At 38.5% G+C, this 27,045-nt stretch overlaps 1 protein-coding gene across 1 annotated transcript in view; it reads right to left on the bottom strand.

The window, feature by feature from the left end:
* Positions 1–26,609, bottom strand: part of LOC132110978 (1-acyl-sn-glycerol-3-phosphate acyltransferase epsilon-like) — a 95,615-nt gene extending 69,006 nt beyond the window's left edge. The window contains exons 1-4 of the mRNA XM_059518128.1: positions 25,809–26,609; positions 24,651–24,720; positions 23,883–23,998; positions 23,647–23,736 (exon numbers count right to left, since the gene is read on the bottom strand). Coding sequence (XP_059374111.1) covers positions 23,647–23,736; positions 23,883–23,998; positions 24,651–24,720; positions 25,809–26,027 — 495 coding nt within the window. The 5' untranslated portion in view covers positions 26,028–26,609. The remainder of the gene's footprint in view (positions 1–23,646; positions 23,737–23,882; positions 23,999–24,650; positions 24,721–25,808) is intronic.
* Between the last annotated feature and the right edge of the window lie 436 nt (positions 26,610–27,045).

The following is a 27,045-nucleotide window of genomic DNA, read 5'->3' as shown; positions in this document are numbered from 1 at the left end:
ACGAGTGCCTGCGGTGATTGGCCAAATCACAATGCACTGGGTCAGTTGGCCATTCAGAGCAGACTGCGCTTGTCGGAAGGAGGAACTTTGTAGAAAATGATGCGTTTGAGAGAGGCGGGGCATAGAGGACCTACAATAATGTACAGTATTTGTAAAGTATTTGAACAAAGAATGTGTTTTTTGAACATTAAGGGCCCTATCATACACCAGGCGCAAGGTGCAGCGCAAGTGTGTTTGCTAGATTCAGTCCAGCGCCATTGGCATTTTCTCAACCAGCGCCACGTCGTTTAATTAACAAATGCATGGTCTGGTCTAAAAAGGAGGTGTTCAGGCACATTGCTGGTGCATTGCTATTGTAACCCTCTGGAGTCTAAGGGTATTTTTGTCATGCCCTGACATTTGTGCTTTTTTCAGTTTCTTATAAATATCTAAATGGGTAAAGTCTAATCTCACTCTAATCAGCACAAACTGGGCTATAATAATATGTGAAGTGCATGTATGTACATGATTGTATTTTTGAGAAAAAAAATGTTATGCATGGTTAGTGAAAAACTAAAAATGTTAAATCACTTGAATAAGGCAAAAAAAAAAAAACCACAAAGAACATTGGTTCCCAGGACTTTTGAGAACTGGAGTCTAGAATTTTTCTTTCTAAATTATGTGAAAATCATCTTGTTTACTCAATTACAGAAAACAATATATTGATTTAAATTTTCTAAGACACTTTTTGTTTGTAAAAGTCATATGCGAGTAGACATCAACTATCATGAATATCATTATGATGTACACCTGAGAAGACAAAGGCCTGCATAATGAGCCGTTCAGTCAGCTGTGTGTCACTGAGAGGGGAAGAGTTACAAGAAAGAATGTGAGGACAAAATAAATGTATATAATTTTATATTTGCAGTTTATTTAGAATATATTTAATTATCCCACAACATAATTTAATATCCACATAGCATGAGGCGCACTCCGTTGAAAGTGTATAGGTGGCGCTATCGAGCCATTTTGTCACATTCAATGGAATATTGGCCTTCAGATGTGTTCAGGCCAGGAGTCTTATCAAACATGTGAAGTTTGGGGAAGTTCAGATATTTTATGCCTGAGTTACAACAACTTCTATTCCAATGGCGAGACATCGAACATTGTCGTGGCACCACAGACACGCCCTTCAACGAAAACTCACTATCTTCGCAATTTAACATCACAAAGTCCTTTAGATTAGACTGACCAAAAAAAATATTGATGTCATCAAATATCAAGGAGTAGTTTGTTGCAGCATAAAACATGACACTTCCTGTTGCCTGCAGGTGGCGCTATGACTATAACTGAATATGACAATGTAAATCTGTTCAGGTCAGGAGTCTTATCCAACATGTGAAGTTTTGGGCAGACTGGACATTGTATGTCTGAGTTATAGCAACTTCCTTTTTCATGAAGTATCATCAAAATTCGTCAGGCAGCCACGGACACACAAACAAAAACTCAAGATCTTTGCAATTTAACATCGCAAAGGCCTCTAGATTAGGCATGCCAAATTTGGTGTTGATCTGAATAAATCCCTAGAAGGAGTTCGTTGAAATACAACATCTGTAAATGGCAAAAATGACACAAAATTTGCCAAGAAAATTACAAATAACTGACTTCCTGTTGGCTTTAGGATTTAGGTCCAAGAGACTTTTTGTAGGTATTGGTGTGTTACATGTGTGTAAAAATACATGTGTGTGCAAAGTTTTGTGACTTTTTGACTATGTTTAGGCCCTCAAAAATGCGATTAATTGGGGAGAAGAAGAATAAATATAGCTGCAAGCAGCGATGGCTGGCTCAAGCCACCAGTGCAAACGCCACCCTGGTGGCATCAGGTAAACTGTGCCCAGCGGGCACATGCATTTACAATAACCCTCGATAACCCCCCAATATGCCTACTGTGAAATTACCACATCAAATGTGACTTGCTAACATGGATGTATCTGAAGCCGCCGGGTTTGCTTCAGGAAATTTTTATTTTTAAAGAAGCTTCCCAATGGAAACCTCAACAAGACGCACGCCTGTTTCACACATAATCCGTCTGCAGTGTGTATGCAGTCTGTGTGCGTTACGTATGTGGTGCAGAAGCAGCACGGACTCATACTCATTGTGCTTTCACACAGTACACGTTTGCAGTCCGCCACTTGGTACATAAAATATCGCTGCACTGCTGCAGACGCACCGCTCCTGGAACGCACTGATGGACCGCAACCGTGTGAACGCTGGAATCCGTTAACATGGGTGCGTAAAAAAAAACGAAACGCATACGCACTACAGATGGAGTATTTCAAGATTACAGTGAGATTAATCTAGATTAAAAAAATTAATCTATGCCCACCACTAATACATATATATATATATATTAGGGGTGACCCCAAATAGTCAACGATTCGATGCTTCGATTTGAGGAGCCTGAATCGACTACCAATCTAACAGTTGAATATTCGCAGGCTGTTATGATTCTGCCATTTTGACTATATGTCAACACTCAAAATGTCTGATTTCACATAGAGCTTGCAATTTTCTCCCAATAGGTTAATATGCAGCCTATTATGATAAAGCCGTGAATAAGAATCTGAAAAGAAAGAAGCTTCAAATTAATATTTAAAGTGCATGAATAAATCCAACCACCCTCAATAGATTTATGTTTCACTTTCCATAATCCGTGACTGACAGAGGAACATCTTGACTGCAGGGATTTAAAAATTTATCAAGACTCAAAGTGACAGGCAGAGACTGGATTTTTTTGATCAGGTAGGGTACAAGTGATTTAAAAACATTTCAGCCGGTGTATGTATATCTTGGATATATTATTTACCTGGGCATGAGAGTCTTATCAACCAAGAAAAAAAATCAATGCAGCTATATGAGCGATGAAAAGGCGAGAAAAAGGAAAATGTCCTGGAAGAAGGGAAAAGAAGTCTCCAGGGGTCTACTAGTCCAAATTGATCACAGAGATTCTTAATGTTTGTAGCTGCCTTAGAAGGCTGTACAACTTTGGAGGAGGATCTATCCAATAATGTGTTACAAAAAACAGTTTAAGACCCCACCTATTATTAATGCATAATTGTCAGCTGGTGGAATAGATGTGAAGACCTTGGTGAAAAAATTACTGTCATCAAAGTTTGGAGCATAAATGTTAACAAGAATTACTTGTTTGTACAGCAGGCGGCCTGTAACGATAACAAAGTGACCAGAGGAGTCACTGATAACCTTTTCACTGGTGAAAGAAATGCCCTTTCTAATTAGGATAGCCATACCTCTGCCTTTTGCATTGAAACTTGAGTGAAATACCTGACCTCCCCAACTCCGTCTTAATTTAATTACATCTGAGTTAAGAATATGGGTTTCCTGTTGAAAAATTATGTCTGCGCTCAGTTGTCGTAAGTAAGAAAAAAATCTTATTTCTTTTAATGTCATTGGTCATGCCTTTTATGTTCCATGTTATAAAATTTGCATCACTTTTATTGAACTTGGACATATTATCAAGAAGTAATTCTAAGTGATAAAGACAATAGTACTGAATCTGTTATAGCAAACCACGTGTGCAAATTGAACCCGAACAACATTGTGAAAAGAAAAGGCAGTGCAATTATCTGCATTTATTTATTAATTAATAAATTGTCGTTGAAAACAAGAACAAATGACATTTTGAATTTGAAATTATGAGTGTGGATCAGTCCAAACTATAATTAGTCTCTCCATTTTCCATCGTGTAACGTAACTTAATCAAACCATAAAGTTATCCAAGCATAGCGTGACGCTGAATAAAGCAAAATCGGAGACACAGTCTCTGTTGCGATGATCATTCCTACTCACTTGCTGAAGGGGGTACAATTCCCCTCACAAATTCCAAAGCCCATTGTGGACAGTCAAATAAATGTCTCATTCCGTCATGATTGATCCGTAGCCGTGCAGGGAAAAGCAGGCCGAATTCAATTCCCGCTCCTCTGAGTTGAGCTTTGACCTTGTTAAAGGCCGATCTCCACTTTGCAACTTCAGCGCTGACATCGAGGTAAAAGTATATAGGCGATCCTTTGTATAACACCTGTCCCCTTTCTCGTGCCAAACGAAGAATCAGTTCAATCGCACGATGAACGGTGTGGGAGGCTGATTAGCTTTCGGCGGCGGGGCTAGGGAGCGATGAGCTCTCACCACCTCCGGCTTCTTGGCAAAACTCTGCTCCCCGAATACTTCGTGTAACATTTTTTCAATAAATGCAGAGGGATGAGGACCTTCGGAGCCCTTGGGGATAACCAATCACACACACATTATTTCTTCTGTATTGATTTTCCAAGTTGTCGATTTTGGCCCTCAGTCTTTCATTATCTTTCAACAGTGTTGAACACGTAGATTCCAGGGCAGTAACACATCCACCCACGATGATCCACATCCTTCAGCTTTGTTTCTTGCTCTAAAAATGAAGTTTTCACTGCAGAGATAGATGATTTAAGCTCTGCTAGAATCTCCACTCTGAGCGCCACTACCTCAGAACGAATGCCACCTAGGAGCTCTCTGACACCCCCCTGGCACGAGGCGGCCCCGTCCACTCTGCATATCACCCGCGTCCTCAGTATTATCAGTCGTATTTTTTGTATTGTTTCTAGGCATGTTATTCTACTAAGGGTTGCGAGTGGTATTTTCACACTATGTCACTTAATAAGTGCAAAATAAGCCGCTAAATAATAAGAAATGTGTGGAGCAGACACTTTACAACTTCTCACGTCGTCATCTTCCCAGAAGTCCTCAGCATGCACTTTTTACATAGCTCTAAATAGCTGACTTCCTGTTGGGCGGAGCCTATAACATGCAATACGAAAGTTGTTTGGCACAATGAGATCTATAAGTGTACGGAGTTATATATGAATACATGCAAGTATGTGTGAGCTATACATCAACATTTCTGACTGTGTTCCAGGGGGCATCGTAGAGCCCCTGTGCCACACCCGGGTCCCAGCCTCTGCAGCATCCTAATGGCCACAGATTCTAAGGAGTGTGCAAATTTTCAAGAGTTTTTGAGCATGTTAAGAGTCCACATCCTGTACCTCAATTGGGAAATTCAAAAAAAAAAAGGTCTACATAAAAAGAAAAGAAAAGAATAATAATAATAATAATAAAAAATATTAAATCAAGTCAGTACCCGGATCCTCCTTCTACACAGCCATGTATGTTGTATATATGGCAGACGGGGGCGCTGTAGAGCCCCTGTGACACACCCGTGTATCAGTCTCTGCCCGGCCAGATTCAGGTGTGTGCAGGTGGCAGGTGTGTGCCAATTTTCAAGAGTTTTCGAGAATACTAAGGTCCCCAAAAGGCCCTGAGATGTTGGGAAAAAAAAATAATAAAAAATAATCCTAAAAAAAAACAATAGGTCTCTCGCCCTCTGAGCTTGAGCCGTAATAATAAACAGAGCAATTTCAATAGGGTCCTCACACCATCTGTGCTTGGGCCCTAATGATGGATAGTCATTGCGTGTATCAGAATTAGACTACCTATTTGCAATTCAGCCAACTTCTTCTTATAATGATAAAAGAAATTGGCTAAGTGACTCACTCATTGTGAAAAGCTTTGGTGGATGCCTGCTTGTCCCATAGATGATCTAATCGCATGCTTTAACTTTGCGCACGAGCAGATCGGTTTCTTCGCTTGAGAAGCGTTCAGCTTTTCCGCCTACAAATTCTGCCATGTAAATAGCGATCCGCCATGGCAAAACAAGCTTAACGGTCAAACATGTCCATCAAGTGCATGTTTATACAGAAAAACAATGCAGTGCAATGGAATGTGGAAAAAGAATGAGGTGAACGCAACAAAATGAAAAATATTGCATGGTTCTACACACTATCATAGTACATTTTTCAAATATAGCCATCTATATTTGATAGCCATCTGCATTTGTACTACGATGGTTTGTCACGATACGATATATATCAATTCTCAAACCCTGATATACAATATTTGCTATACCTCAAAAAATTATACGATACGATTTAGATACGATTATATTCTAAGAGTATAAATATTGATTTAACAATATTATGTCATTTAAAAAATTTTAATAACTCACAAATGGAACCAATATATATAACAAGCATTTTTCTGAAATTTCCACATCCTGTACCTCAATTGGGAAATTAAAAAAAAAAGGTCTACATAAAAAGAAAAGAAAAGAATAATAATAATAATAATAAAAAATATTAAATCAAGTCAGTACCCGGATCCTCCTTCTACACAGCCATGATGTTGTAATTGATGCAGTATGTGGTTTGGCATTGTCATGTTGGAAAAGGCAATGTCTTGGATGGGAGCATGTTTTTCTACCTTTCAGAGTTGATGGTGCCTTTCCAGATGTGTAAGCTGCCCATGCCACACACACTCATGCAACCCCATACCATCAGAAAAGCAGGTTTCTGAACTGAGCGCTGATAACAACTTGGGTTGTCCTTGTCCTCTTTAGTCTGGATGACATGGCATCCCAGTTTTACGAAAAGAATTTAAATTTTTTGATTCGTCTGACCACAGAACAGTTTTCCACTTTGCCACAGTTCATTTTAAATGAGCCTTGGCCCAGAGAAAATGCCTGCGTTTCTGGATAATGTTTAGATATGGGTTCTTTTTTGACCTATAGAGTTTTAGCCGGCAACGGCGGATGGCATGGTGGATTGTGTTCACCGTCAATGTTTTCTGGAAGTGTTCCTGAGCCCATGTTGTGACTTCCATTACAGTAGCATTCCTGTATGTGATGCAGTGCCGTCTAAGGGCCTGAAGATCTTGGACATCCAGTATGGTTTTACGGCCTTGACCCTTACGCACAGAGATTGTTCCAGATTCTCTGAATCTTTGGATGATATTATGCACTGTAGATGATGATAACTTCCAACTCTGCAATTTTTCTTTGAGAAACTCCTTTCTGATATTTCTCCACTATTTTTCACCGCAACATTGTGGGAATTGGTGATCCTCTTTCCATCTTGACTTCTGAGAGACACTGCCACTCTGAGAGGATCTTTTAATACCCAATAATGTTGCCAATTGACCTAATAAGTTGCAAATTGGTCCCCCAGCTGTTCCTTATATGTACATTTAACTTTACAATATTTCAACTTTTCTTATTTCTTATTGATACCTGGCATGATCTTTCAAAATGTCTCACTTTCAACATTTGATATATCTATATTATATTGTGATTAAAATATAAGTTTATGAGATTTGTAAAATTATTCCATTCCCTTTTTACTCACAATTTGTACATTGTCCCAACTTTCTGGGAATCGGGTTTGTATAACAGTGTAATCCTCATTAGGAAACATCAAAATCGAGGTAGTCCAGTGTAGAAAAATAAATGTATAAACTTACAAAAATATAACTTAAAACTTACTTTTATTTGTAGAATAAATAGACAATATCCTAGTAAACATATATTGTCAAACTGCACTTTTTACGGTTTTGTGCTGCTTTATAAAAAAAATTAATAAAAATCCAAAACAACATTTTACAAATATTTACTTAACACTGAACATTTTTTGTACATTCTAGCAGACAATATACAAACAAAGCACAATTTAACTTAAAATTAATAAAGTTGTATTTATTTTTTTTGTCCATTTTTAAGACTTGAATCAGGCATGTATTTTTTACGGTACAAATAAAGGCAGCCTTGATAAGCAGAAGAGACTTCTTTTAAAACATATAAGATATTGCAGATCCCGATTTGAACACTATGTGTATTATTGTTGTCAGACTGACATGACCAACACTGTAAACCATACATTTGTACATTCTCTAACATGCATATTTCGGATACACAGATCAATTAAGGTCCTCTGGTGTATAAAAATGGTAAATACCACGGTTCTCTTTTTTTGTTTTGTTGTTGCAGTATTCAAATTTAAAGGTGCATTAAAAAGTTATAAAAATAAACTTCATTATAATGCTCATTATATTAGCGCTAGCCACGCTTATGCTTACGATTAACTACATATACACTAACGCTGAGGTTTATTCCAATCAGACATTCAAATTAAAATATGGTATAATATTCATAACAGAAGCTCTTAATATTTAAAATGTAATTGAAACTTACCTGCTTGAACATGTTTTGTTAGTTTGATGTGTTTCCTCCTCTTGAGGTTGGCACTGCTTTTATGAAGAGGTTGTATGGAGGTAAATCAGTAGCTAAACTCGTGAGGTTGTTGATCTGAATGTGAGAAACTGTCATATTAATATTTGTATTTTTAAGTTGAAATTTACACTCACAGCTCTGATGTGAAAAACTGAATCTTTCAATTTGCACACAAAGACAAGAATCAAAACACACTTGTTTTGAATTAGAAGTCGCACATTAATAGCTACAAATGTGTAAAATGACATGGTGGATCAGCACCTAGAAAGGACCTCTACAGCCCTGAAAGACAGCGGAGACCAGGACAACTAGAGCCCCAGATACAGATCTCCTGTAAAGACCTTGTCTCAGACGACCACCGGGACAAGACCACAGGAAACAGATGATTCTTCTGCACAATCTGACTTTGCTGCAGCCTGGGATTGAACTGCTGGTTTCTCCTGGTCAGAGGAGAACTGGCCCCCCAATTGAGCCTGGTATCTCCCAAGGTTTTTTATTTCTCCATTCTGTCACCGATGGAGTTTCGGTTCCTTGCCGCTGTCGCCTCTGGCTTGCTTAGTTGAGGTCACTTCATCTACAGCAATATCATTGACTTGATTGCAAATAAATGCACAGACACTATTTAAACTGAACAAAGATGACATCACTGAATTCAATGATGAACTGCCTTTAACTGTCATTTTGCATTATTGACACACTGTTTTCCTAATGAATGTTGTTCAGTTGCTTTGACGCAATATATTTTGTTTAAAGCGCTATATAAATAAAGGTGACTTGCCTTGACTTGACATGTGAGAGAGCAGAACCAGGGGTGGGGCTTTGATGAAGAATTAAGACAATTTATTGGTCGATGCCTGACCAATGAACAACACCAGCCATCTCAACTTGCCAAGAAAGAAAGATGTTTTTTAATGTATCAGTTGTTTGTAAAAAACTGCAAACTATTTTTACTGAATATCTTTATTCAGTAAATATTAGCAAATTTTATATTTTAAATGGTCAGTCATGGATCATAATTATTGCCCATATTATTTAGTATCATAATCTCTTCAAATTAACGAAACAGAACTGAGCTAAAATGTAGTACAGTTATTTTATTGGTTAAAAGTTACACTTAGGTGTTTGGTCACATTTGTCAGCCAATGAGTATGAGAACATAACGCGGTTTCATTCCCCAGAATACTAGGGTGAATCTAAAACAATGAAACCCAAAGCTTGTAGATTTTAATTCAGGCATATAAACCCAACTCTCTCTATACTAAATGCCTGGCCTGGCGCCAGCATGGCTGGATCTAAATTACTTTATGACTCCCTTATGGCACGACGGCAAATTCCACAGTCACGTGAGCAGCCTCAAAGGAGAAATGAAACGCATTCCACAACACACACACACATAAGCACATACACACAAACCTTTCTGTACGCTCTTTATGTAAGTCCTTAACAAGATGTATTTTGATAGGTTTGTGCTGGGTTAACAGGGCTAACCGGTTATGCGAAGATTATAATTTGCTGACTTGTAAATTGGAAATGGTTTTTGGATTTTCTCAAATAGAGTCATGATTCTGTAACCCTACCCCCGACCAGATCATAAAACTTTATGACCTACGGGGAACAGAACAGGAAAACCAGCTCACTGGAATTCTTGTAAGAAAGAAAAAGTACCTTTTCTCAATGTATTCTAAATGTATTGAGTATTGCCTTTCTGTGCATTAGATGTCTTTCGATAATCAAATTGGAGTATCTGCAATGTTATCGTGTGTTAATCAAACTTTAAATGTGTGTAATTCTGCATATGAATGAAACTTTATGTTTCCTATACCTTTACATGTTATTTTTCGTATCTGTGTAATCGTCATGCTTTGGCGGACTCACTTATATAAAGGAAATTAATGAAAAATGTATTAATCTGGAATTACCAATTTGCTAGAATATAACGGCTGAATTCTGATAAGCCATAACTCACGAGTGTGGATGTTTCCCCAGAGACAAAGGAACGTTTTTCCCGCTTCAGATCGCAGACGTTCATTGGTTGTTCGCACAAACAGAGGCGTGAACCAGTCAAGCCATAAGAACTGAAACCAGGAAGTTCCTGGGCTCTTGGTCCTCTTCTCTTGCTCTTGTCTACCTTCTCCTCATCTCTGCACTTCCGTCGGGTAGCTGATCTCAGTACGGCGGCTGAGAGAACAGCCTGTTCTCATGGCTCCTTCGGGAGCTTTCATCTCCGTTGTTTTCGTTTCTTTTCCTTACTAAGTTTATTCTCCTATTCGCCTCTCCCCATGAGGGAGACGAACTCTGAATCATTGCGTTTGTTGGACCTTTCAAATATCGCGTGAGTCCACAGCAGCCCCGGAAGACACGAAAGAACACGCCTAGCTACAAAGAACCACACACACACGCTCGTTCTCCGAACAAAGAGACCCCATGCAAGTATTGATTTTCTATGAAGATTTAAATGCTGCTTAAAGGTTGCCGATTTGATTCCTTGTTGTCTTTCAAAGGATACTGTCTGTGAGTTTGCCTTACTGTGCAATTATTCTGTGATTGCGCCGATTCTCTCTCATCCTCTCTCAGTCATTCTCTCTCTCTCTCTCTCTCCCTCATTTGGATTCCGTTATGTCTTGTATTTGTTTACTGTCTGTATTGTCGTACGTATATTTACTCTGTATGACTTGTAGTTTGATGTATTATTAGTTCAATTATTAAAATCCAATATATATTCATGATTGCTTCTGTCTAAAATGCTCACATCACGAGTCAATGAAATGTTTGATCTTAAGCTACAAAGCTCTTTACTAAAAAGCTCTTTACTTTTACTTTTTGTCTACCAGAAAATACCTGAATGGCAAGATGAATGCAGTGTCTTAAAAAAAAAGGATATTCAGTGAAAAAAGTTGTGCAGTATTTTACAAATAACTGCTACATATGCATAAAAACTAATTTCTTTCTTGGCAAGTCGCCATGACTGGTGTTGTTCACTGGCTAGGCATCGACCAATAAAATGTCTTCATTCACACCAAAACTTTCCCCTCGGCTCTTCTCTCTCACATCTGTATATATGAGTTTACAAGTGAGTTTTGCAACAAGAATATTGCAAAAGGTGTAGCAAAATGCAAAGCGCTAGGATTTGAACTTGTACTGCCAGATCTGAGAGGTTGTAAGTGCCGACTTGATGTTGTGCAGCGAAACCGAAGTAAATTGCAAAAGTAAATATTTCATAAACATTTGTGTAAATGTAATTTTCTTTGTGAATGTCATTCTACACATTTGTAATAATTAATCTGCAACTTCAAAATTCAAAACACAGGTGTTTTGATCATTGTTGATGTGTGCAAATTGAAAGATTCAGCCTTTCACATCAGAGCTGTTAGTAAAAATTTCAACTTACAAATACGAATGTTATTATGACAAGTTCTCACATTTAGATCAACAACCTCTCGAGTTTAGCTACTGATTTTCCTCCATAATCTCACCATAAAAGCAGTGGCAACCTCAAGTGGAGGAAACGCATCAAACTTACAAAACAAGTTCAAGCAGGTAAGTTACAGTTACATTTTAAATATTAAGCTTCTGTTATGAATATTATTCCATTTTTTTATTTGAATGTCTGATTGGAATAAACATCGCCGTTAGTGTACATGTAGTTAATCATAAGCATAAGCGTAGATAACGCTAATATAATGAGCATTATAATGAAGTTTATTTTTATAACTATTTAATGCTCCTATAAATTTTATTACTGCAAAAAAATAAATAAATAAAACTAAAATAAACAAGAGAAAAAAATGGCCAAATACGTTCAGAGGAGGATTCCCCATAAAAAATCAAGTTCCAGGGATAAAATAAATTAATTTTGGAGGGGTAAAATTTTCATTCCAGGGGCTAAATATCTCGTTATTGGGGTAATTTTTCAACCCACAGACATGAAAAACAACCCGCTCCAACAACGTTAAAGTAGCCTAATTCCACTGGAAAACCATGGATTTGGCAACACTGGAAGAGCATATCTTTCAGATAAAGAACCACACACACACAGTGTGGGAAATATTTATTTGATCCCCTGCTGATTTTGTAAGTTTGCCCTCTTAAAAAGAAACTAAGGGTCTGTATTTTATTGGTGGGTTTATTTTAATGGATAGAGACTTGTGATAAGGCTCTTCTCTTTAGGTTTTCATTTAGTTATGAGTGAATTTTTGCTAGAAAAAGAGCAGGAAAAATAACATGCAAGTGTCTCAGAGACACTTTATCTCACAGAGTATGATGACACCCCCTGCAGAAGTGACATGCATAGTTTTTGTCACCACTAGAATTACCTACTGTAGCCAAAGCAAAATAAATGCATTTAACCTTTTCCAAGGCCCATATTTACAAAATAGAGACTTCTGGAAACCCATACCCCGGTCTTAGGTGAGACCAAGTGAATCATTTCGGATCCAAAAAAAACCCAAAATGTTCTGGTGTTGCTGGAGGAGGAGTAGAGTGAGAAGTGCTCGGTACCCACAGTGACATTTATGCCGCGTTTCCACCGCAGGAACTTTACCCAGGAACTAGGGACTTTGGCCTGGTACTCGGTGTGTTTCCACCGCAGGAACCAGGAACTAAATAAAGTTCCGGGTAAAAAAAAAAGCCCCTCAGAAAGTCCCTACTGGCGAGGTGGTACTTTTTCAAAGTTCCGGAACTTTCGGGGGCGGGACTTGGGCGCTAAACATGCTGATTGGTTGAGTTCACGCAGCATTGGTTGAGTTCAACCACCATTTATTTGGATCAACATTTTCAAAATATTACTGTTATTGTGTTATGAAATGTAATTTTAAAAGTATTTCAGGCGAGAATGTAGTTGTTTAAAACTCAAATCTGTGGTTTATTTATAAAGACAGCGCCTATTTAAAAATGTGTTTCGCCGATCTCAGAGACGGTAAACTCCACGTGATCAGCGGGAGCTCAGTGATCATGTATCCGCCGAGAAGCAGCCTCACCTCGGCTAGACCTTCTGATATGTATCGCTGGCTCTGATGTCTCTTTAGTGGTTAAACATAAAATATAATTCAGCTGCGGGGTAAATCTAACAGGTTATCTTTGGTCTGTATTCAATTTATCTATATGTTAAAATGAAAATAAAAAAGGCAAATCTATATAATATTTCGTGTAATGGCTGTATACACATAACATATCCCTGAACTAAGTACATTTCTGCAGCTGTTATTAGGTTTAAATGAAAAACAAAAGGAGGCAGTGGTATTTGATATCCTATTTCGTTTTATTGTAAATATACTGAGAGGAAAATTGCAGTAGCCAAAGCGATCGGAGTTCACGCAGCATTTTTTGGGTTCACCCACCATTTATTCGGATCATTTTCAAAATATTACTGTTATTGAATCATGAAATGTAATTTCTAAAAAGTATTTCAAGCGAGAATGGCGTTGTTTAAAACTAAAATCTGTGGTTTATTTATAAAGACAGTGCCTATTTAAAAATGTGTTTCGCCGATCTCAGAGACAGTAAACTCCACGCGATCTGCGGGAGCTCAGTGATCATGTATCCGCCGAGAAGCAGCCTCACCGACTATTGTTGAATAGATTTACATTTATTTTATATTTCCTCTTTTAATGTACACTGAACCATAATTTCTCTTTTGTCTTGAAAGATTGTTTATATTTCTTGTATGTATCGTCTTGTTTTCTTTGTTAATATTGCAATAAAAAAAAAAAAAGAGAGAAGCAGCCTCACCTCGGCTAGACCTTCTGATATGTGCCGCTGGCTCTGATGTCTCTTTAGTGGTTAAACATATAATTCATTTTGGGTAAATCTAACAGGTTATCTTTGGTCTGTATTCAGTTTATCTATATGTTAAAATGAAAATAAAAAAGGCAAATTTATATAATATTTTGTTTCATAGTAATGGCTATATACACATATCCCTGAAATAAGTACATTTCTGCAACTGTTATTATGTTTAAATGAAAACGAAAGGAGGCATTGGTATTTGATATCCTATTGCGTTTCATTGTAAATATACAGAGAGGAAAATTGCAGCAGCCATGGTCAGCTGACTGAAGTTATCAAGTAATCAGCTGTTTACAGATTTACCGGATTCGCGTCGTCGCGGACATCACACTCCCGAGACGAATGCACAAAGTCTGAACTACCGAGGATGCACGTCCAAAATCAGCGTACCTACGTCACCAGTCTATTTGCCTAATCTTCCCGGTACTTTACACCGCGGTGGAAACGCAGAAAGCAACCGGTCTGGGGGGAAAAAAGATAAAAGCGAACCGGATATCCAGACTGCTTTGTTTTGAACTCTCTCTCACAACAGACACGGAAGAGAAGACAATGCTGAATAAAGTCGTCGTTTTTGCTATTTTTGGACCAAAATGTATTTTCAATGCTTCAAAAAATTCTAACTGACCCTCTGATGTCACAGGGACTACTTTGATGATGTTTTCTTACCTTCCTGGACATGGACAGTTTACCGTTCACACAGCTTCAATGGAGGGACTAAGAGCTCTCGGTCTAAATCTAAAATATCTTAAACTGTGTTCCAAAGATAAACGGAGGTCTTACGGGTTTGGAACAACATGAGGCTAAGTTATTAATGACATAATTTTGCTATTTGGGTGAACTAACCCTTTAAGTATATGTTTAAGTGGACCCAGCCCAACCTTCCCCCATTATTCTGTGTAACTCCTTTGTAGTAACTGTGGATTCGGTCCACTTCCTGGGCACCATTGTCACCCAGGATCTCAAATGGAAGTTTAACATCAGCTCTCTAATTACAAAAGCACAGCAGAGGATGCACTTCCTGAGGAAGCTGAATAAGTTTAACCTACCAAAGACAATGATGGTTCACTTCTACATTTCCATCATTGAGTACATTCTCACCACCTCCATCACCATCTGGTATTATGCCCACACTGCCAAGGACAGAGGCCAACTGAAGATTGGTTTAAAGTTAATCCAATTCAATCCAGCTGGAGGGGGTTGGGGTTTGGGGGTTGTTCTGTTTAGCTTGTGGGGGTTGAAATAAAGGTGTCAATCTCTTGCTCTTTCATATGGAGAGTGTCTGATGAGCATTTCAAATTGCAGGTTTAGGCAAAGTGTCTGTTTTAGGACAAATGCCTTGTTTGGCTTTTGCAATTTTTGCAAAGGCATACAGAGAATTTCATTACATTATAATATGGTTTTGTTTTTCTCAGGTGTCTCTGAGAGAGAGAGAGAGAGAGAGAGAGAGAGAGAGAGAGAGAGAAAGAGAGAGAGAGACAAAAACACTGGCCGAAAGATATGCGCGTCTGCCAAAGAGATAAAAGCTTTGATTCGTAATGTGCTGCTTTGTACTATTTTCAGTTTTGCACTGTTTTAATTGTATACAGTAATGCTGCGGTCACTTTGGCAATACAACTGTTTTGGAAAATACAAATGTCATTATACAAAAATACAAATGTCGATGATACCAAGATGGCGCCACACATGGCTGCTTCAGTGCTTGGCTCTCCAGTGTTTGTACTGTTTTTGTTCGTTTTTCCTGTTTTTTTTGTTTAACAAACACGATCAGTTTCACCAGGGATGAACTGCTGAACATTCGGCAGAACACACCACATGATATTTTTCCGGATTTCTATTATACAGACGTTTTACTGAACATTGTTATCGGAGGAGCAGCGACGTTGATCAAGTGCTTCAGGACGCGCAGACGGGGAAAGCGAGCGGGAGCGCTCGTCAGACTCAGGAAGCGCGGATTTCGAACGCCGTTGCCTAGCATCCATCTCGCAAATCTCCGCTCTCTACCCAACAAAGCGGACGAACTCCTGCTCTCTCGGACAAATAAGGATTTCTCTCACTCTGCTGCTCTGTGTTTCACAGAAACCTGGCTGAATGACGCCATACCGGACAGCGCACTCCATCTTCCGGGCTTTCAGCTGTTCAGAGCGGACCGCGAAGCAGAATCAACGGGGAAATCGCGCGGCGGGACATGCTTTTACATCAATGAACGGTGGTGTACAGATGTAACTGTGTTAAAGAAGATGTGCTGTCCTGATCTAGAAACGCAGTTTATCAACTGCAAGCCGTTCTATTCGCCGCGGGAGTTTCACTCGTTCATTCTGGTTAGTGTTTACATTCCACCTCAAGCGCATGTGAGCTCAGCTTTACAGAAACTCGCTGATCAGATCACAGACACAGAACAACAACACCCGGACTCTGTTTTAATCATTCTTGGGGACTTTAATAAAGCCAATCTCTCCCGTGAACTGCCAAAATACAGACAGCATGTTACCTGTCCCACCAGAGACAGTAATATACTGGATCACTGTTACACCACAATAAAGGATGCATATCACTCTGTTCCACGAGCAGCTTTGGGACGTTCTGATCACTGTCTGGTTCATCTTATACCGACCTACAAGCAGAAACTTAAATCTGCTAAACCTGTAGTAAAGACTGTGAAGAGATGGACCAGCGAAACAGAGCAGGATTTACAATCTTGTTTTGACATCACAGACTGGAGCGTTTTTGAAGCTGCTACCACCGATTTGGACGAACTCACAGAGACTGTAACATCCTATATTAGTTTCTGTGAGGATATATGCATTCCTACCAGGACTTATTTAACATTCAACAATGATAAGCCATGGTTTACAGTAAAACTCAGACACCTTCGTCAGGCCAAAGAGGATGCCTACAGAAATGGGGACAGGGTCTTGTACAATCAGGCCAGGAACACACTGAACAAAGAGATTAGAGCGGCTAAAAAGACCTACGCTAAAAAGTTGGAAGACCAGTTTACTTCTAACGACTCTACTTCAGTTTGGAGAGGACTGAGAGCCATCACAAACTACAAGACACCATCCCCTTGCACTGAGGCTAATCAACGACTTGCTAACGGCCTAAATGAGTTTTATTGTAGATTTGAAACCCCCAACACCCACTCTGACCATCTCCCTACACAACCATTAACACCTCCTGCAATCCCCCTCTCCATACCTCCTGCTCTTCAAATCTGTGAAGATGATGTGCGCCAGGTCTTCAAGGAAAACAAAAGAAGAAAAGCACCAGGTCCAGATGGCGTTACACCAGCCTGTCTGAAAATCTGTGCTGACCAGCTGGCCCCCATCTTTTCACAGATCTTCAACAGATCTCTGGAGTTGTGTGAAGTGCCTTCCTGCTTCAAACGCTCCACCATAATCCCCATTCCAAAGAAACCCAAGATAACAGGACTTAACGACTACAGACCTGTGGCTCTAACATCTGTCGTCATGAAGTTGTTTGAAAAACTGGTTCTGGCTTATCTGAAGGACATCACTGGACCCTTACTGGACCCCCTGCAGTTTGCGTACCGAGCAAACAGGTCCGTGGATGATGCAATCAACATGGCATTGCACTTCATCCTGCAACATCTGGACAAAACAGGGACTTATGTGAGGATCCTGTTTGTGGACTTTAGTTCGGCTTTCAACACCATCATCCCAACAACCCTCCAGACCAAACTGACCCAGCTCTCTGTTCCTAGCTCTATCTCTCAGTGGATCACCAGCTTTCTGACAGATTAGTGAGCAACAGTTAGTGAGACTGGGGAAATTCATGTCAAACAGCTGCTCCACCAACACTGGTGCCCCTCAGGGATGTGTTCTCTCCCCTCTGCTCTTCTCCCTGTACACCAACGACTGCACCTCTAAAGACCCCTCTGTCAAGCTCCTGAAGTTTGCAGACGACACTACAGTCATCGGCCTCATCCAGGACGGTGACGAGTCTGCTTACAGACAGGAGGTTGAGCAGCTGGCTGTCTGGTCCAGTCTTAACAACCTGGAGCTGAACACGCTCAAAACAGTGGAGATGACTGTGGACTTTAGGAGAAACCCCCCTGCACTTTCCCCACTCACCATCATGAACAGCACTGTGACTGCAGTGGAGTCATTCAGATTCCTGGGAACCACCATCTCTCAGGACCTGAAGTGGGACAATCACATTGGCTCCATTGTGAAAAAAGCCCAACAAAGGTTGTACTTCCTTCGCCAGCTGAGGAAGTTTAACCTGCCACAGGAGCTGCTGAAACAGTTCTACTCAGCCGTCATTGAGTAAGTCCTGTGTACTTCAATTACTGTCTGGTTTGGTTCAGCTACAAAATCAGATATCAGAAGACTACAGAGAACTGTTCGGACTGCTGAAAGGATTATTGGTGCTCCCCTGCCCACCCTCCAAGAACTGTACACATCCAGAGTGAGGAAAAGGACTCAGAAAATCACTCTGGATCCCTCACATCCAAGTCACCCCATCTTTGAACTTTTGCCATCTGGCCGGCGCCTCAGAGCCGCAAATACAAGAACAGCAAGGCACAAGAATAGTTTCTTCCCCCAGGCAATCTACCTCATGAACAGTTAAATGTTTCCCACTTAAAACTTATGCTTATGCAAAAATGTGCAATATCCTTATATTTATTTGTTACCCTTCCATCCTAGAACATTCCTGCATCTCACTCAATCCTATTCCATTATCATTTATAGCACAATTGTTTATACACTTATGTATTTGCCAATTTGTAATTCTCCTGTAAATTTTTTTTTTTTTTTTTTTTTGTCTGTGTTGTTGTCTCTGTTTACTGGAAGCTTATGTCACTAAAACAAATTCCTTGTATGCGCAAGCATACTTGGCAATAAAGCTCTTTCTGATTCTGATTATTGGGCAATTCCAGCATTATTGACACGACATTCAGTCAAAACCAAAACAAATATAAATTCTAACAGAATGTTATGTCCAGACATGTTCAGACATCAGAAAAGTATCCATCTTTAAAAGTGTTTTATAGGCTATTTTAGGTTTGGGTAATACACATGCTTGACAAAAAAGACCTGAGTGTTTGGGAGACAACATATTTTGTAGACTATCTGTAATTAACAATGCACAAACCAGAAGCAACCATATCTGCAAAATGGAGAAGGGTTGGCTATTAGCAAAAAAATAAAATAGGCATATCGATTTTATTTTACATTTTTGTTTTTGTGTTTCAGAGGAAAGATCAATGTTAAAGGGGTCATATGATGCTACAAAAAATAGCATTATTTGTGTATTTGGTGTAATGCAATGTGTGATTATGTGATTTAAGGTTAAAAAACATTATTTTCCATATAATGTACATTACTGTTTCTCCTCTATGAACCGCCTTCTGAAACACGTTGATTTTACAAGGCTCATCATTCTGAAAAAGCGAGGTGTATCCAGTGCATTGAGATTGGCTGAATATCTCAAGCGTGTGACGGAAATGTTACGCCCCTTAACATATGCCATCTCTGAATAACTCCGTATATTGCTTTATTTCTAGTCAGAGGGAGTGTAAGGCACGTTTATAAACGAAATAACTTAAGTATTGGAGACTCGAACCTCTTCAAACAATTCAGCTCAATTTGGTGAACTGGTTCGGCCGGTTCACTAAGAAGATCCGGTTAAATAGAAAAACTTGTTCACGATCCGGACATCAGACGAGACAAAACCAATAAAACCCATTACAAACGAGGAATGTGTTGCATCCAGTGGAGACATAATTATGGATTATAATAACTAATACTGTCTTTTAAGCGCTGCCTAAACACAAAACCATGTCTGCATTTGTGATCTGAGAAACAACAAGCCTACTTTGACTATTCTGGAACAGTGTTGAAATTCAACTCAACTGATTACTAGTCTTGTCCTCTTTTGGAAGGCCAAACAAAGCAGTTTCGCTTTCACAATGAAAACAGTTTTAAATTACCACAGTCTAATCCATAAAGAGCCTTAATATATTCCACGCTCAAGCACATGCATTAAGTTTGCCACAAAGCACAGGCAGAAAAATTGTGAAAAAGGAGACATTTTAATTATTTATAATTAACTAATGTTTTCTTGTCGGCTGCAAGATTACATTCAGGGTGCTGACTCTCCACATGGACGCGCATTTAGTGAGTAATACAACCTTCACAAATTACATAATCAGGGAGTATTTGCTTTCAATTTGAATTGGCTCTGTTAAGTTAATTTCCTTATCAGTAAAAATTCAACTCCCTGTCATGCATGCACATTAATAAATTTACAGAAACACTTGACACTTGAATATGAATAGTAATAGAGCACATTAAGTTTAGGTTACGGTATGGGATCCACAATAAAAATAAATCTTCACAAGTCTACAACAGAGACAGATGCAGTTATAACCTGTAAATTGAAGGCTATTTGACATTTGATAGTTTTCTTGAGAAAAATGCGCAAAGGCAGTGTTTACCATGACGCTGGGACAGAACGGCTGCTATCCCGCATTCAGATGCATCAACTTGTAACATGAAGGGAAGGTTAGGATCAGGTTGCTTGAGAATTGGGGCTGTGGTAAAACTATTCTTGAGCTTGCTGAAAGCTTGGATAGCTTCTTCAGTCCGTTTGAGTTTTGATGGTTTGCCTTTTAGCAGTGACGCTGGGGGGGTGGGGGGTGTAATCAGAATGTTGGGTGATATGGTCATTTATCAAATCGTCATATCGTCAGCCCATAAAATCGACGATACATGATATTATCGTGCATGAATAGAGCAGGAGAGAAACTATTTGTTCTTGTCTTAGCCTAGCTATTTAGGGTTTTAAACCATGCTGGTGTGCGAGAGAGAGCCTATGGAATCACAAATAATTAAAAAAATATACTTTCAAACATACTGATAAACTAACATTAAATATAAAAATACTGTATTAAAAACAGCTAGTTCATATATAGTCGGACGCAACTGTCATATCGTGTGTCCTGTGACAAATTTGCTGCATCTGCGCATGGAAGTTATCAGTCTAAATATTCTGCAAAATCAGTCAACGGTAAAATTCAATAGTAGATATCATTTAAAGTCCAACAGTTTAACAATAATATTGGACATAAACGAAAACGTTAAATATCAAGTATTCAAAACAGGTAAGTTCATATATTTGGAGTAAAGTTGAATTGAACTGATGCATCAGTCATACAGCGCTCCGGACCGCGCGCCCCATGACGAGCCCGACGCACCACCAAAGAAACAAGAATGAGATGCATTCTAACATAACTGTGGCATTAAACTCAGTTTGTGAGGGCTCGTTTAAAATATTGCACATTTATAGGCCGTTCAGATAACTTGTTAAAGTGCAATGAAATACCTTAGATCTGCAGACGATGTATACTCACCTAAAGGATTATTAGGAACACCATACTAATACTGTGTTTGACCCCCCTTTTGCCTTCAGAACTGCCTTAATTCTATGTGGCATTGATTCAACAAGTTGCTGAAAGCATTCTTTAGAAATGTTGGCCCATATTGATAGGATAGCATCTTGCAGTTGATGGAGATTTGTGGGATGCACATCCAGGGCACGAAGCTCCCGTTCTACCACATCCCAAAGATGCTCTATTGGGTTGAGATCTGGTGACTGTGGGGGCCATTTTAGTACAGTGAACTTATTGTCATGATCAAGAAACCAATTTGAAATGATTTGAGCTTTGTGACATGGTGCATTATCCTGCTGGAAGTAGCCATCAGTGGATGGGTACATAGTGGTCATAAAGGGGTGGACTTGGTCAGAAACAATGCTCAGGTAGGCCGTGGCATTTAAACGATACCCAATTGGCACTAAGGGGCCTAAAGTGTGCAAAGAAAACATCCCCCACACCACATTCTCATTTTGACTCTACCACCTGAATGTCTCAACAGAAATCGAGACTCATCAGACCAGGCAACATTCTTCCAGTCTTCAACAGTCCAATTTTGGTGAGCTCGTGCAAATTGTAGCCTCTTTTTCCTATTTGTAATTGAGATGAGTGGTACCCGGTGGGTCTTCTGCCATTGTAGCCCATCCGCCTCAAGGTTGTGAGTGTTGTGGCTTCACAAATGCTTTGCTGCATACCTCGGTTGTAACGAGTGGTTATTTCAGTCAAAGTTGCTCTTCTATCAGCTTGAATCAGTCGGCCCATTCTCCTCTGACCTCTAGCATCAACAAGGCATTTTCGCCCACAGGACTGCCGCATACTGGATGTTTTTCCCTTTTCACACCATTCTTTGTAAACCCTAGAAATGGTTGTGCGTGAAAATCCCAGTAACTGAGCAGATTGTGAAATACTCAGACCGGCCCGTCTGGCACCAACAACCATGCCACGCTCAAAATTGCTTAAATCACATTTCTTTCCCATTCTGACATTCAGTTTGGAGTTCAGGAGATTGTCTTGACCAGGACCACACCCCTAAATGCATTGAAGCAACTGCCATGTGATTGGTTGATTAGATAATTGCATTAATGAGAAATTGAACAGGTGTTCCTAATAATCCTTTAGGTGAGTGTATGTTTGTTTGTAGATGGAAACTCTGTGACAGCCAAAACGATGTATTTTGCATGCATCACATTATAGTGTGGTGTGCCCTTTAAGAGACTGATCACTTAACTTATAACGCACACTATGTGGTGATGATGTAGCAAGACTATGTGAGAACCACTATGGATGATAAGTTCGCTCTGCCGCCTTGTTATTATTTTGTCTTTACTTTATTTGTCACACCAAGTTAAAGAGTTAATCTCTCATGGATGAGAAGAGCGCGTTGCCATGTATCAGCCATTAAATGTGTGGGACACCAACTCCTTGTTTTCTATCTCTTTCATTTCATGGATTTAACGAGTTATCAGAGTCAAAGCATTATGACTTTTGGGCGTGCGTGCATGTGTGAAATGCGGTGCTGAAGTGGAATAGCTGGGCAGTTTGATAGCCGAATTATAATAATCCGCCTAATAAAAATTATAATTATTATAAATAATAATAATAATAATAATAATAATAAAATAATGGATAAAAACCCATACACGAAACTGGTAAATAGTTACCAACGTAACCTTAGATTAGGCCCAGACTCTGTTCCTAAGTATATACAATGTAAATTTGTTAACCCACAGTAAGAAATTTTAACCAAACATTACACATTTTAACATTTGCTGAATGTTTTTTTTTCTTTAAAAACATGCAAAAAAATTAAGTTTGTGAGAGGAAAAAATATATATAAGTCATGTATAAGTTGCATTTTTGAAGCTTAACTCTTATTCATTAGATAAAATAGGCTTTGTAGTTCACGCGTGTTTTAGTATCGACGGGAAAAAAAATTATAATTAGCAAAAATATGCCAAAGTGGACCGCTGCTCGCGCTGAATGACACGCTGAATGGCTGCGCTGTTTCTAATGAATATGTGCGCATGAGGCACCAGAGCGATCAAACAGCTGAAACTGATGGTTTTTAAGGATGTGACAATGTTATATTATAATGTTATTGTTGTTTTACTTCTTCCTTTCATCTCCTTTACAAACCACAATTTTACAATTACATTCAGTTGGCAATCCGTCCCATTTGCGCCACCTGGCGGTTGTTTCACGAATGATTTCGTGACTGACTTGCCGCTGCGGTATTACCCATTCAGGTTGTCCATGTGTACATGTGTCAAGCACTGCTTTCTAGATTTTAAATCACTTAGTGCTATAGATATATACTCACAGGTGTGCCCAGTTTGGTCTGAAATGATAATTTCTTTTTCATGGCTTTCTCATCAAAGTTGGCACTTCTCTTCACATACACACCTCCATGCTGTGAATGACATCAATCATAGTCATAAACATACAACTGGTCCTATTAAATGTAACACAAGCAGAATACACTTGTGTAAATGGTTTATAAAATCATTCAATAAACATTAATGAGATCTAAAGTTTTAAATTAGATATGTACACTACCTGTGAGAAATACCATCCATACAAAGGAAGCCACTTCAGACCATCTTTCAGGACATATCTTACGTGTCCAAGTGCATTTTGTCGGATGGCTAACATGTCAGCAATAATCCAATCAGCTACAACAAAGAAAACAACCCTTACAAATGGTACAGTGATGGTACCATGATGGTACACATACCATGATATACAGTGTGGTACCATAGTATTTATTTACCTACATGATATATAAAAAAAATAAAAAAATTACACATTTGTGACCCTAGACCACAAAACAAGTCTTAAGTCGCTGGTGTATATTTTTAGAGATTAAAAAAAAAATTTAGCCAAAAAAAAAAAAAAAACCTGTATGGGTCAAAATGATTGATTTCTCTTTTATGCCAAAATCATTAGGATAGAGTAAAGATCATGTTCCATGAAAATATTTTGTAAATTTCCTACTGTTAATATATCAAAACTTAATTTTTGCTTAGTAATATACATTGCTAAAAATTCATTTGAAAAAATGTAAAAGCGATTTTCTGCGTTTTTTTTTTTTTTTTTCACTCTCATATTCCAGATTTTCAAATACTTGTATCTTGGCCAAATATTGTCCAATCGTAATAAACCATACATCAGTATAAAGCTTATTTATTCAGCTTTCACTTGATGTCTCAATGTCTTAAAAAAATTGTCACTTAAAACTGGTTCTGTGGTCCAGGGACATAGGTAGTAGCACACATTTTGGAGCATAAATACTGTACTGTACATTTATAAAGCATTGAGACTTACTTGTTGATTGATGGTTTGACATGTAAACCACATTCTCCTTCTTCTTTGGTATGTCCCCATAAATTACAATCTGGACAGATTTTTATATGAACATTTCAATACATTAGACAACAATAATAATATAGTTAGAATGAACAGGACTTAGAAGATAGTACTGCCTGAAAAAGGGCCTAGTTTCCAGTTGTATAGTAAATGGAACAAAGCTGTTTGTTCAGTAAGCTTTATGAATATGTATTTTATGCCCTTAAAGGTGCAGTAAGCGATATCTGGCAAACACTGCTTATAAATAAAATCAACACCCAAACAAAAAACACCACATAGCCAAAACAAACACAGCCCTCTATTGCTTTGCCCCAAAAAAGTAGTGGACACACATCTTTAAAACCTTACACAGCTGTGCACACACATATGTGAGAATGAATACATACATACATACATAAACACACACACACACACACACACACATACATATATATATATATATATATATAAAATTGCTAATGGGCATGTTAAATTATTGAAAAATAATGTACGCCCGAAGGTTTAATATTCCTACAATGTGAAGCAGACTGACAAAAAAGCATTTAAAAATTATTTTAGCCTTAAAGTTGCAGAACAGCACTGACAAGTATATCTGCTTGTGTATGCATTTGCATGTATGTGAGTGTGTGTCTGTAGCATGTGGTGCTTGCAGAGAGAGAGAGAGAGTGGGAGAAAGAAATCATGCTTACCATACAGAACATATATGTATTTTTCAATTTTTATCCTACTATTACTCATATGTTTTTGCTTGGCCAATGTATTTTGTGGTTTATATAATGATCTTCAGTGATATTGACCATTCATACCATTTTTGTTAGGCAGTGTGTGGGAAATGTTTAGTTTAAGATAAACCTCAAAATAGAAGAGATGCTGGTTTTCAAAACAAATGGCATTAGAACAATAATTTGATAATTGAGCGCATGAAGCACTATTTTTTAAGCACAATTTAATGACTTATTAATGACTTGTATATGCCAATATATCCTAGACACGTAACAAGGGGTGCCGTATTGTTTTTAGTTCGATAAAACATTCAAAAGTAACATGTAGTTAGTGAAGGAAAAGCTGCAAAAAGGTAAACGCACTAAAGTTAAAAAAAGAAAAAGTCATACTGACCTCCACTCCCGTATAGTTCTCAAAGAAGAAGAGGACCATACTCTGATACACTGAATATACACGGTCATCCACAGTGTGATAGAGTCTGGACGGCAGCACATTAGACAGCAGCCGCCAGACGCTCCAGGACAGCAAATAAGCAGGAGCGGTGCCCAGCATCACTGCCGCTGGAAGCCAGTACCGCAACGAGTAAGTGTGCACGACCAGAGACAGCAGCATTTTCACCAAAATGACTCAAGCGAAAAATGACTCAAGCGAAACTGATCCTTCTAGACACCTGCAATTCAAATTATGTCAGTCTTCTTGGTGATCCTGACCGACAAGCATCGATCTTTTCGCCCAATTCAGACGGTTTTAATTATTAATCGCACAATATAATTGTGCAAATAATCTCGGCAGATGAGGTTAAGAAAGAAAAAAGTTAAAGCAAATTTCACGCTGCTCGTCTTCCGGAAATTTCCTCCAGGTTTAATGCAGCGCACTTCCTTAACTGTAATTCTAGTCTAATCAGGCACAATTCATAAAACCCAAACATTAAACAGACATAAACTGTGCTGCTACACCTTGCGCAAACTAACGTTACACTAAATGTTCCTTTGTACTAGCTACTTAAAATAAATGACTAGAAGTAGATGCAAATTACTCCAGAGGACAAGCACGCAGACTAATTTTACAACTCCCTCATTTATAACAAAACAACATATAAACAAACGCTATGTTTTACAAATACATCCGGCCAGATTGCTCGCTCTCAAAAGCAGACTCCATGTTTCAGTGTCATAAGCCGCATGCTCGTATCATGCTCGCTGATTGGCTGAAGCACTAGTTTCCGGTGTTACGCCATTTTCGGCGAAAGGTTTTTTATTTTTTATTTATTTATTTTTTTATACATTTATTTAAACTTCAAACCATACAAAGCAAAAAGACATAACACATAACAAACGACTATCTCACATTACACCTTCTTACACAAAAAATCTGACAAGGAAAAATCCTCCCTAACTAAAATGTAGTAAGCATCAGTTATTTAAACAAAATAGTATGACCTAATCCGCTATAATGTATGTAAATTAATAAGTACATAAAACAATAACAACTCAATCAAGGAAAAATAACTAAAAATAAAAAAAACTTAAGAACAATTCAAATTCCCTAACATAGGGGTTTATATCAACTGATATTCTGATATAAGGGAGAAGAAGTTAATAGCAGGGACTGTATCAATTTTCTTTAAGGA

Source organism: Carassius carassius, chromosome 30 (genome assembly GCF_963082965.1).
Source record: "Carassius carassius chromosome 30, fCarCar2.1, whole genome shotgun sequence".
NCBI lineage: Eukaryota > Metazoa > Chordata > Actinopteri > Cypriniformes > Cyprinidae > Carassius > Carassius carassius.
The sequence above is the reverse complement of the archived record's forward strand: the minus strand, read 5'-3'. Positions and strand labels throughout refer to the sequence as shown.